This window comes from Sinocyclocheilus grahami, unplaced genomic scaffold (genome assembly GCF_001515645.1).
Source record: "Sinocyclocheilus grahami isolate Dianchi unplaced genomic scaffold, SAMN03320097.WGS_v1.1 scaffold2337.1, whole genome shotgun sequence".
NCBI classification, from domain to species: domain Eukaryota; kingdom Metazoa; phylum Chordata; class Actinopteri; order Cypriniformes; family Cyprinidae; genus Sinocyclocheilus; species Sinocyclocheilus grahami.
Genome location: NW_015507516.1, coordinates 43,435 through 56,733, shown reverse-complemented (window position 1 = coordinate 56,733; position 13,299 = coordinate 43,435). Strand labels below are relative to the sequence as shown.

The 13,299-nt window shown below is 36.6% G+C and overlaps 1 protein-coding gene across 1 annotated transcript; it reads left to right on the top strand.

Annotated features, from left to right (window-relative positions):
* Positions 1-335: 335 nt before the first annotated feature.
* Positions 336-11,511, top strand: LOC107574783 (uncharacterized; the record flags this gene model as incomplete). The annotated part of the gene is made up of 3 exons (XM_016261223.1): positions 336-346; positions 2,179-3,414; positions 11,508-11,511. Coding segments are annotated over exons 1-3 (1,251 nt in total), but the record flags the coding sequence as incomplete, so codon positions are not given.
* Positions 11,512-13,299: the final 1,788 nt, after the last annotated feature.

Genomic DNA, 13,299 nt, shown 5'->3' with positions numbered 1-13,299 from the left:
TGTAACTGGAATTCAGATATAGATTACACTGAAGACGTTTCGTTGGGAGGGATTTCAGCCAGTTAGCCTTTTTAGATAAATCAGCGTTTCCGTAAAACCAGATACTTCACACAGACTGCAGGTGTGTAGGAATATGCATTTATATTTGTTTAAGTGTCTCTCAATGTTTTGACAGGGCTTTTTTTACATAGATGATTTAATGGGTATGTACAAAACAATAAAGTGTTCAAAATTAAAATAACATTCTGAAAAATACTGAATTGTTTTGCTGTAAGCAGACTAGAGAGTGACGGTGAAGCTCTTCTGTCAAGAACACATTTAGATAAGTGATCACCATGAGTATCAGGTGAGTTGAAATTCAAGTGCCTTTCTATAGGAGGGAAAATTACTATTTTAAATCAAATTGAAAGTAATTGTTAAAATTGTGTGTATCTTCCTTAGTAATACAGATTTTTATAAAAACAGGTTTTATAAAAATACAGCACTATTCATATACTGATAAACTCGACAGATGTTGGATTTGGAACCGCATACTAGCATATTACTCTTACTAATTTTTACTAACAATATCCTTCTATGCCATAAATAGTAAGAGAAGTATGATAGAAGGTGGCTCCAAGAAAGGCGGCTAGCAAGAAAAATGAAATAAAGGATCATATAACTAGCTGTAAAGTGTATCGTGGCGCCATCTAATGGATTGAATGGTCTTTACCCAGAATAGAAAAAGAAAATGCTTTGATGTATCAGTTATTCAGTTATGTGTAAATTCATAAGCAACTATAACTTGTCACCGATTAAAAATAAATAAATAAATACATAAAATAACCCCCGCAACCTTGTAAAGGTTGTTTCCACCACCAAATAAAAATAAAAAAGGAAATTGTAACTTTATATCACAATTCTGACTTTTTTTCTTGCAGTTGTGAGTGTACTTCTCACAATTCTGTTTTTTTTTCTCGCAGAATTACATGATATAAACTCCCAATCAAGTGTTAAAATGTCAGAATTACAAGATATAAACTCACAATTCTGACTTTCTTTTTTTCTCATGATTGCAAGTTTGTATCTCGCAATTCTGAATTTATGTTTCGCAACTGCAAATTTTCTTCCCACAATTCTGGCTTTATAGGCTCAATTGTGAGTTTATATCTGAAGACAACAAGTCAGAATTCTGAGTTTATATCTCACAATTCTGACTTTTTTTTTTCTCAGATTAGTGAGGAAAAAAAGTCTGAGATTAAAAGAGCTGTGAGATTAAAAATTGCATGTTTTTTTTTTTTTATCCTAACGAGCTTCCACATTTAATTGAATCTATGCTAACTGCTTGCTGAAATAACTACAACATTGAAATAAGAGGGCAATATAGAGAAAGAAAGAAAGAAAGAAAGAAAGAAAGAAAGAAAGAAAGAAAGAAAGAAAGAAAAAGTATTAGCTATATTTGCATTTTAATTAAAATGAAAATAACATAAATACCCACACCTTGTCCTAACCAGACCAAGTAGCTCATTTGCCCACACCAGACTGGACACGGCAAAGGCTTCGTTCACACTCCAGGAAAATGTGGCCCAAATCCAATTTTCTATTTATTTATTGATTGTTTGTTTTATTTCATGCAGTGTGAACAGCACAAACCATGGAATCTGATCTTTTTGATTCTGATTTGGTCCACTTTCATATAGACATTTTCACACTGAACGCGAAAATTCTCCGGATGTGTGTTCACGGTGTGTGTGTGTGTGTTCACTGCTGTGTGTGTGCACTTAGATGGGTTGAAGCGATTTCAATAGCCCGCATGCTGATAGTGGCTCCATGATGCGAGTAAATTATACAATATTAGTATTAAATATTATTGTAATGGTCAGAAATTTGCACAGGGCTCTATAATAGACAAAATGAAAGATATAATGAAAGACAAAATATTGTTTCATATCAAAAAGTTACAAAGATTACTGTGATTAAATCATAAAAAAAATAAACAATGGAAATTAAATAATAAAAATAAAAAGTTTAATATGGAATTTTTTATATTTATTATTTATTATAAAATACGAGTATACTACACTTATATCTGCCATTTATTTATTGATGTTCGTGGCAAAAAAAAAAAAAAAAAAGAAAGAGCAGTAGTGTATTTAAATTCTTTCTATACAATTGTTTACCTCCATCTTCATTTTATAGGCAGCCAAGTCTTCCACCAAGCAAACCAAATCTCATTCATCGAGGTCCGCCTAAACGATACCGTCTACATACAGAGAGAAATGTGCTTGATGAATATGGGAAAGTCAGAAAATTGACTTTTGGGAAAAAAGATGGCAGTAAAATAAATAAAATTATTCTGTTGGTGGGAGAGACCGGTGTCGGTAAGACGACTCTCATCAACAGCATGGTCAACTACTTACTGGGAGTGAGGTTTGAGGATGAAATATGGTATGAAATCACAGAAGAAGCAGCCAGAGATCAGTCAGAGTCACAAACCTCTGAAATCACTATGTATGAGGTCTTTCCTGTAAAGAGTCCCATATCACTCACTATCATTGATACTCCAGGCTACGGAGACACTAGAGGACTGGATAAAGATCTGGAAGTTGCTGAGAATTTAGCCACTCTGTTTCAGAGCAATGATGGAGTTCGTGAAGTCGATGCCGTGTGTTTTGTGATTGAAGCATCGAAGAATCGTCTCTCAGACAGACAGCATTACATTATCAGTTCAATTCTGTCTTTGTTTGGAAGAGACATTGTGAACAACATTATGTTCTTAATCACACACTCTGATGGTCTGCCACCCAAAAATGTCATCGGTGCCATTAATAAAGCTAAAATCCCCTGCAGACGAGACAAAAGCGGCCAACCTGTTCATTTCTTATTCAACAACCGGCAGGCTGATGCACGTCAAAATGAGAGACGTTATCTTCGTGCTCAAAGAGATGCCTGGGAAGACAGCGTGGAAGAGACAAATAAATTCCTTCAGTCTCTGAATGAAATTAACAGATGTTGTTTAGAGTTGACTTCAGATGTCCTGATGGAGCGCATTCGATTTGAAGCATCCATCTGCAACTTACAGCTGCGAGTTCAAGAGAAGGAGCTGAAAAAGTCTGAAAAACTTCAGATTCAGGAGGCAATGAGAAAAAACAGGGGAAAGATTGAGGAACGTATAAACTTTGCAATTACATTTAAAAAGACAGTTAAAGCTAAGGTTCCCATTGAGAGCAAGTCATGGAAGCACAGGAAGGCAACGACCTGCACTGTCTGTGAGGAAAACTGCCATGAGTTTGACTGCTGGTGGGGTGCAAATCCCAGCAAATGTGAAGTCATGAAAAACGGTTTCTGCACCGTGTGCACAGGGAAGTGTCATCACAGCAAACATGTCAAAGAAAACAAGAAATACTTCATCAGAACCTCAAGCATGACTATGAAGTTTGACAACTATAAAAATAAATATGAAAAAGCCCAAGAAGACTCTAGGAGATTTTCAGTCATAATGGATGATATTGACAAAGATTTGAAGGAGATTGAAGACCAAAAGTCAAATCTTCTGTCCGAAGCTTACCAGACCATCACTAATCTGTCTCAGATCGCATTAAAACCAGACTCTGCCTTCACTCTTCAGCATCTCGACTTCTTCATCCCCAGAGTGAGGGAGGCTGGGAAAGAAGATTGGTTGCGAGAGCTGGAGGAAATGAGGAGAAAAGCTGAAGCTGATGAAGCCAATAAAGATGCTCTGAGTTATCTGAAAGCTGGTCTGGCAAAACTAGATCTTTTCTTTGGTGGGCAATGAACAAACCCAGTCCAGATGAAACAATGAACATGTAGGACACTGCTTGCAATGAGAAATCAATACAGATGTCTCTCTGTACACAGGTGTTTCAGTCATAACAGGCATTACTGGTATATATGAGTGAATATATGCTAACAAATGTAAACTATGTTCTTTTTGTAATACGAAGGTCACTTAAAATATGTTTTGGAAACTTTATGTCATGCCTTCATCATTTATTTCTGACTTTTACCCTTGTTCCAAACTTTTAAATCTTACACAAAGTACTTAACCATAAATAATTTTCAATTTCTATATACAGTATGCTAAAGATGCCAAGACTGTCATTCATGCTGTATTTAATGCAGTAAACCCATATTATAACCTACTATTATACATATTACACTGTGATACAGTATGTCTACTACATTTATATTGTTGTACACGTATGGCAATAAAATTAAAAAGTGAACAATGTTGTCCTTTAATTGACTTTTTTACTCTCATTTGAAACTGTGAGCAGACATGTGCAAACTGACATGAAGAACACAACCATAGCAAACATACAGAGAATATGAACATGCTTTATGTAAAAAAAAGAAGAAGAAGAAAAAGAAAATAATTCATCCTGTACTGTTAACATTATTGTAAAATAATTATAGGGCAGAGAGACAGATTATTTGAATTAAATGATAATCAACTGCGATACTATCAACGCAAAAGAAAGACTTATAACGGCATATTATTGTTTCATCTCAAAGAGGCACAAAATCACTTTCATGGACTTTTTCATTAACTGTTCCCTCCTGGTGGAATGACCTACCCAAATCAATCCGAACAGCTGAGTCCTTAACCATCTTCAAGAAACTACTAAAAACACATCTGTTCCACCTTTATTTGACCCCCTAACTCTAACACTTTCTATTATATTTTAATTCTACTTTATCTATATTTATCTTATTGTTATTATTTTTTTTATTAAAAAAAAGAAAAAACATAAAACAAACAAACACTAGCTTTCTATTTTTTCTATTCTATCCACTTGGTTTTCTTTGTGTGTGTGTGTATATGTGTGTGTGTGTAATAAAATAAATAAATAAAATAAAATGTTTTTGCAGCGTTGAGCAATGTAGCCAATCACAGGCATATCTGTAGAGTGCAAATGACCAATCAGTGGAGTGAGATCAGAAACCCGCTCAAAACGGCAGTTTTCATTTAGCGTGTGTCCACTGACTACATCCTTCACGCTCGCAAATCCTTTATAGGTAATAAAACATAGACAATTTGTAAATAAGATATTCGTTATGCACTTTAGCCAGATTCATTGATTAACGGGAGCTTTCGCAAGAGTGAAGAATTCCATGATATCACGATGCTACCAAGTAAGAGACAGCTCACTTTCTGTATATAATCCATTCACAGTTTGAACAAGTTTGGTTTGTCACACTGGCTGCTAAGAGGACCATCGACCATCGCAAAGATTTGTGAGTTACGACAGCATTTAAATCCAGCAGTGAATCCTCTAGATTTGGTTCTGTCAGTCTCCTTCTAAACTGCGGAGATTGGCATTGTGATAACCATTGTAACGGATGAAAAAAATAATTTCAAAATAAATCTGTGCATTAATCAAATCAGTCTTGACTGAATGCACTTAGTAGCTTTAATATGCCTCTATAATTAGATACTAAAACAGTTTTGTCTTATTTGTAATGCATATTGTTTCACTGGTTGAGAAATGTTTAAAAGCTACATGCTAATGTTTTAAAGTAGCCTATTATAACTACCGCAAAGCAAGTGTACATTGCAGTGACCAGTCTCTCCATGTACAGACCAACATCTTATAAAAACATGCAGGGCGATGAGAGGAGAATATCTGAAAAACAAGACAAAGTATGACGGAAAAGAATCCAGCATAGTCATGCCAGTCAAACATTCTACATAACCAGTCGGTGAAGGAACATGCCACCACACCTGAAACACAAAGAAACCTGTATGCACAAGAAACTATTGTGCCAACACCAACAGCTATTTTCCGGTAGTTCCCAACACTACTGAAAGTGAAAGAATGATCTTACAGACACATATTAGGATCGGATGTTGTGTATTAAAGACAGCAAACTGAGAAACTGAAAGTGCTCAATATACAGTTTGCTGACTAGAGAGAACATGTACATGCAAAAACATCCAAAAACAAAGCTCCCTTGAGACTTTTCCCAAATGAGGTGACTTTTCACACAGGCCTTTATCCCACTTCCACATTTGAAAAGTGGAAGCTTTAAAAAGTAACGTAAAAGAAATGCCACTTGCACGCGCTGAGTCACTCATGATTACAGCGTTTTCATTGTTGAACTCCATCTCTGCAAGTACTGTGCTTGACTTGCTTGTAACATGCATTTGAAACCGCAACATGTGCCAAACATCCTCCCATGTTTGTAATAACAATGATCTGTTGTCAACAACAATTTTGAAAGAGGAAGAGCTTTTTTCTGTCTACCTTGAAGTTTTGGACAAAGTTTATGAAGATGGTGTTTTCTCCAATCAGCGCGATGTAATAATAGTGTCCTCTCTTCATGAGTGTTGGGGTTTGTGGCTCCTGATGCACGCCAGTGAGGAAAAACCTACTGAAGGAACAGCTGAAGATGCACTTATCAAGTGCAAACCAGAAACCTTTTTCAGTAAAGCAGTCTCCATTCTCCATGGTCTACTATTACATCAGGTCTGGAAACAATCTCCATGAGAAGGAACGTCATACTGAGAGCATTGAGATGTTCACCAAAGCTTTGGAGGATGGAGAATCTGGAGAGATTATTCCTCTATATAATCGTGCACTGGCCACTACTATAAAGAAAGACAGTGGTTATATCACTCGAGCATTGGCTGACCTGGAAAAGGCTGACAAGGCTGTAGTTTCATACAAATTATATCTGGCACAGATTATTAATCACATTAAATTACCATGTGCCAGAAACAGAAGGCAATACTTTGCTCACAAAACAGTTTATGATTGTAAATCTACTCAAGATGAACATTCAGGATGCTGGAATGAAGTTGAAGAGGGCTGTAAGCACAGGTGGAAATGTGAGACTGACTGAAAAACACCCACTTTTCCTGGTTGGACACATTATGCTCAGTTATCAAATACTTCCAGATTATCTGATGATGGAGCTTATGCACTTATGCACTTCTCTTTAGACACCATATTTTCTGTCAGTGGCCTTTTGTCAAAAGTATTACAACTTTTGAAATAAGACAAATTGCTCAGACACCTAAACAAACAAAGTGCACTTTCAGTTTTACATGAGCATCAAATACATCTATATTGTGCATATATCTAATGTATATTTCCTAAGAATTGTTATTCTAATCACACACATGAGTTCTTCCTGATGACACATTTCATACTTTATAATTTTGAGAAGGACATTTCAATTTAGAACTGAAAATTATTAAAGAATTTATAAATGTTGACACATTAAAAAGACTTTGTATTTAAGTGCTGTTGTATATTTATGTAAATAACTTAATATATTTTTGATAATATGCTACATGTATGCTCTACATGTAAATGCACAGATTTATATTTTGAATGTAATGCAATATGATGAACTGGTGTGAAAAACAAAAAGGAAATGTTGAAGGGATAGTAAACACAAATAAACGCACACACACACACACACACACACACACACACACACACACAAATCTGATGTGACCTGTAAAGACTGTTGATACTTATACCTGGTTATGCCTAATTATCATGGCCAAACTTTGAAGACCACAAACAATTATCTGAATGTAATATTTAGGATGGCCTGTTAGCTTCTTTGCCTCTTCATTTTTCTAAACATTCTTAGATAACAATTACAGCATAAAAAATATATATATTTCATGTTTTCTAAATAATGTTTACATTTAGTCAAAAAAAGTTGATTGGTGCAAGACTGTACATCTAATTCAAATCGATTTAAATATTTTATAAATTTGTCGATGTTTATATTTGTTTATGAATGTCAACCACTTTAATGTCATCATGCACACCTGTTGATCTCTGAACTCCTTGTATAACTCGGGATGAGCACATAACAGATGCTTTGCGAGATTTGCTGTGTTCCCTCCTGAAGCAGCTACGTGAATTATGGATTTGTTTGATAATTAATACCGTATTTAACTTCTGTATTGCTGATTTTCAGTCACTTGAGGGTGGTGAAATCTGCATCACTGTCACGTCACAGCGACTGAACTGCCAATCAATGAAGTGATGGGCACTTTTGAAGCACTGCTTCGTGAAGCTTCGAAAACTTTGTGAATCATTTCTTTCTAAAAAAGTGGTTCGGAGCGTGTATCAAACTGCCAAAGTCAAATGATTTTAGTAAACGAGGCTTCGTTACGTCATGACTGTTTCGAAACGTTTTAAGATTTCAATGGTTTATCGACGAGGGGCGATGATTTCTGTGAACCCCTGAATCAGTTCATTGAGATCTCCCCCCAGTGGTGAACCACTCAACCAGCGTCTATGGTTTTTATTCGATCTCGGAGCAGTTTGATCAATTTGTAAACATTTTTAACAGCTGAAGATGCACTTATCAAGTGCAAACCAGAAACCTTTTTCAGTAAAGCAGTCTCCATTCTCCATGGTCTACTATTACATCAGGTCTGGAAACAATCTCCATGAGAAGGAACGTCATACTGAGAGCATTGAGATGTTCACCAAAGCTTTGGAGGATGGTGAATCTGGAGAGATTATTCCTCTATATAATCGTGCACTGGCCACTACTATAAAGAAAGACAGTGGTTATATCACTCGAGCATTGGCTGACCTGGAAAAGGCTGACAAGGCTGTAGTTTCATACAAATTATATCTGGCACAGATTATTAATCACATTAAATTACCATGTGCCAGAAACAGAAGGCAATACTTTGCTCACAAAACAGTTTATGATTGTAAATCTACTCAAGATGAACATTCAGGATGCTGGAATGAAGTTGAAGAGGGCTGTAAGCACAGGTGGAAATGTGAGACTGACTGAAAAACACCCACTTTTCCTGGTTGGACACATTATGCTCAGTTATCAAATACTTCCAGATTATCTGATGATGGAGCTTATGCACTTATGCACTTCTCTTTAGACACCATATTTTCTGTCAGTGGCCTTTTGTCAAAAGTATTACAACTTTTGAAATAAGACAAATTGCTCAGACACCTAAACAAACAAAGTGCACTTTCAGTTTTACATGAGCATCAAATACATCTATATTGTGCATATATCTAATGTATATTTCCTAAGAATTGTTATTCTAATCACACACATGAGTTCTTCCTGATGACACATTTCATACTTTATAATTTTGAGAAGGACATTTCAATTTAGAACTGAAAATTATTAAAGAATTTATAAATGTTGACACATTAAAAAGACTTTGTATTTAAGTGCTGTTGTATATTTATGTAAATAACTTAATATATTTTTGATAATATGCTACATGTATGCTCTACATGTAAATGCACAGATTTATATTTTGAATGTAATGCAATATGATGAACTGGTGTGAAAAACAAAAAGGAAATGTTGAAGGGATAGTAAACACAAATAAACGCACACACACACACACACACACACACACACACACACACAAATCTGATGTGACCTGTAAAGACTGTTGATACTTATACCTGGTTATGCCTAATTATCATGGCCAAACTTTGAAGACCACAAACAATTATCTGAATGTAATATTTAGGATGGCCTGTTAGCTTCTTTGCCTCTTCATTTTTCTAAACATTCTTAGATAACAATTACAGCATAAAAAATATATATATTTCATGTTTTCTAAATAATGTTTACATTTAGTCAAAAAAAGTTGATTGGTGCAAGACTGTACATCTAATTCAAATCGATTTAAATATTTTATAAATTTGTCGATGTTTATATTTGTTTATGAATGTCAACCACTTTAATGTCATCATGCACACCTGTTGATCTCTGAACTCCTTGTATAACTCGGGATGAGCACATAACAGATGCTTTGCGAGATTTGCTGTGTTCCCTCCTGAAGCAGCTACGTGAATTATGGATTTGTTTGATAATTAATACCGTATTTAACTTCTGTATTGCTGATTTTCAGTCACTTGAGGGTGGTGAAATCTGCATCACTGTCACGTCACAGCGACTGAACTGCCAATCAATGAAGTGATGGGCACTTTTGAAGCACTGCTTCGTGAAGCTTCGAAAACTTTGTGAATCATTTCTTTCTAAAAAAGTGGTTCGGAGCGTGTATCAAACTGCCAAAGTCAAATGATTTTAGTAAACGAGGCTTCGTTACGTCATGACTGTTTCGAAACGTTTTAAGATTTCAATGGTTTATCGACGAGGGGCGATGATTTCTGTGAACCCCTGAATCATGCCAGTTCACTGAAATCTCCCCCCAGCGGTGAACCACTCAACCAGCGTCTATGGTTTGTATTCGATCTCGGATCAGTTTGATCAATTTGTAAACATTTTTTAATGATACATTTGCGTAATTAAAAGGATGAGTAGTTAATAGTCTCTTATTGTCCTGTATAGACAAGATGTCCAAAAAACAAACAAAACAAGCCCTGCAAATTAATAATAATTATTTTAAAAACACATATTATACAGACACTCCACATTTAATGGTATTTTATTATTTAAAGGCACAACATGTAAGAGGTCCGTAATAAAATATCCAAAAACCACTTGCACAGTGCTATATATTTCATGCAGTTGTGTACTTACGTTATCCCAAAAGTTCCCAAGGATTTGTAAATCCAGAAAAAATCCAGTTTTAAATAATGGGTAGTTCATTGTCGCCTATGTCGCAGAAACTACACTCTTAAAAATAAAGGTGCTTCACGATGCCATAGAAGAACCTTTTTGTCTAAATGGTTCCATAAAGATCCTTTAACATCTGAAGAACCTTCCTGTTTCACAAAAGGTTCTTTGTGGCGAAAGAAGGTTCTTCAGATTATAAAAAGTTAAGAAAGAGATGGTTCTTTAAAGAACATTTGACTGAATGGTTCTTTGTGGAACCAAAAATGGTTCTTCTATGGCATCGCTTGAAGAACCTTTTGAAGCACCTTTATTTTTAAGAGTGTATGGCAAAAAAATAAAAAAAAAATATAAAAACTATGGCAATGTGGACAAAAATGCTGGGGTACAGTTCCGTTACAGCTGTCGCGAATAAAATGAAAATTAAATGAAAATTAAAAGTGTTGGCGACAGCATTAAGTTTAGATCTGCTCAATGTTACACCATGATTATTTTTCTGCGTTTTTACTGTGATGAGCGTTGTAACCAATCACACACGAGTCTGTTGAGTTTATGAATGCAATGGCCAATCAGAGGCATTTAGATGAGTCATCGCTGAAACACAAAATATAAGTATAGACAGTTGGATATTGCTCATGTTTTATTGCACAGTGGGGAGAACATTTAACGGTTCATGAGGTAGATGGCCTGAGGGAAGAAACTTTTCCTGTGTCTGGCTGTTCTGGTGCCCAGAGCTCTGTAGCGCCGGCCAGACGGTAACAGTTCAAAGATGAAGTGTGCTGGGTGTGAGGGGTCCAGAATGATTTTACCAGCCCTTTTGCTCACTCTGGATAAGTGCAGTTCTTGGAGAGAAGGGAGGGTTGTGCCAGTGATTCGCTCAGCAGTCCGGACTACCCTCTGTAGTCTTCTGAGGTCAGATTTGGTAGCTGAGCTGAACCAGACAGTTATAGAAGTGCAGAGGACAGATTCAATGATAGCAGAGTAGAACTGTTTCAGCAGCTCCTGTGACTCCACATTTAATGGTATTTTATTATTTAAAGGCACAACATGTAAGAGGTCCGTAATAAAATATCCAAAAACCACTTGCACAGTGCTATATATTTCATGCAGTTGTGTACTTACGTTATCCCAAAAGTTCCCAAGGATTTGTAAATCCAGAAAAAATCCAGTTTTAAATAATGGGTAGTTCATTGTCGCCTATGTCGCAGAAACTACACTCTTAAAAATAAAGGTGCTTCACGATGCCATAGAAGAACCTTTTTGTCTAAATGGTTCCATAAAGATCCTTTAACATCTGAAGAACCTTCCTGTTTCACAAAAGGTTCTTTGTGGCGAAAGAAGGTTCTTCAGATTATAAAAAGTTAAGAAAGAGATGGTTCTTTAAAGAACATTTGACTGAATGGTTCTTTGTGGAACCAAAAATGGTTCTTCTATGGCATCGCTTGAAGAACCTTTTGAAGCACCTTTATTTTTAAGAGTGTATGGCAAAAAAATAAAAAAAAAATATAAAAACTATGGCAATGTGGACAAAAATGCTGGGGTACAGTTCCGTTACAGCTGTCGCGAATAAAATGAAAATTAAATGAAAATTAAAAGTGTTGGCGACAGCATTAAGTTTAGATCTGCTCAATGTTACACCATGATTATTTTTCTGCGTTTTTACTGTGATGAGCGTTGTAACCAATCACACACGAGTCTGTTGAGTTTATGAATGCAATGGCCAATCAGAGGCATTTAGATGAGTCATCGCTGAAACACAAAATATAAGTATAGACAGTTGGATATTGCTCATGTTTTATTGCACAGTGGGGAGAACATTTAACGGTTCATGAGGTAGATGGCCTGAGGGAAGAAACTTTTCCTGTGTCTGGCTGTTCTGGTGCCCAGAGCTCTGTAGCGCCGGCCAGACGGTAACAGTTCAAAGATGAAGTGTGCTGGGTGTGAGGGGTCCAGAATGATTTTACCAGCCCTTTTGCTCACTCTGGATAAGTGCAGTTCTTGGAGAGAAGGGAGGGTTGTGCCAGTGATTCGCTCAGCAGTCCGGACTACCCTCTGTAGTCTTCTGAGGTCAGATTTGGTAGCTGAGCTGAACCAGACAGTTATAGAAGTGCAGAGGACAGATTCAATGATAGCAGAGTAGAACTGTTTCAGCAGCTCCTGTGACAGGTTGAATTTCCTCAGCTGGTGAAGGAAGTACAACCTCTGCTGGGCCTTTTTAGCAATGGACTCAATGTGAATGTCCCACTTCAGGTCCTGAGAGATGGTGGTACCCAGGAACCTGAATGACTCCACTGCAGTCACAGTGCTATCCATGATGGGGGGAGTGCAGGGGGTACAGGAGTCCACAGTCATCTCCACAGTTTTGAGCGTGTTAAGCTCCAGGTTGTTGAGACTGCACCAGACAGCCAGCTCTTTAACCTCCTGACTGTAAGCAGACTCATCTCTGTCCTTGATGAGGTTGATGACTGTAGTGTCGTCCGCAAACTTCAGGAGCTTGACAGAGGGGTCAGTAGATTTGCAGTCGTTGGTGTACAGGGATAAGAGCAGTGGGAGAAGAGCAGTGGGGAGAGAACACAACCCTGAGGAGCGCCAGTGCTGATGGTGAGGGTGTTGGATGTGAATTTACCAATTCTCACTAGATGTTGTCTATCTGTTTATCTGTCATTAATGAACACATATTATACAGACACTTCATGTTTAATGGTATTCAACTATGTTATATATACAGTGGGTACGGAAAGTATTCAGACCCCCTTA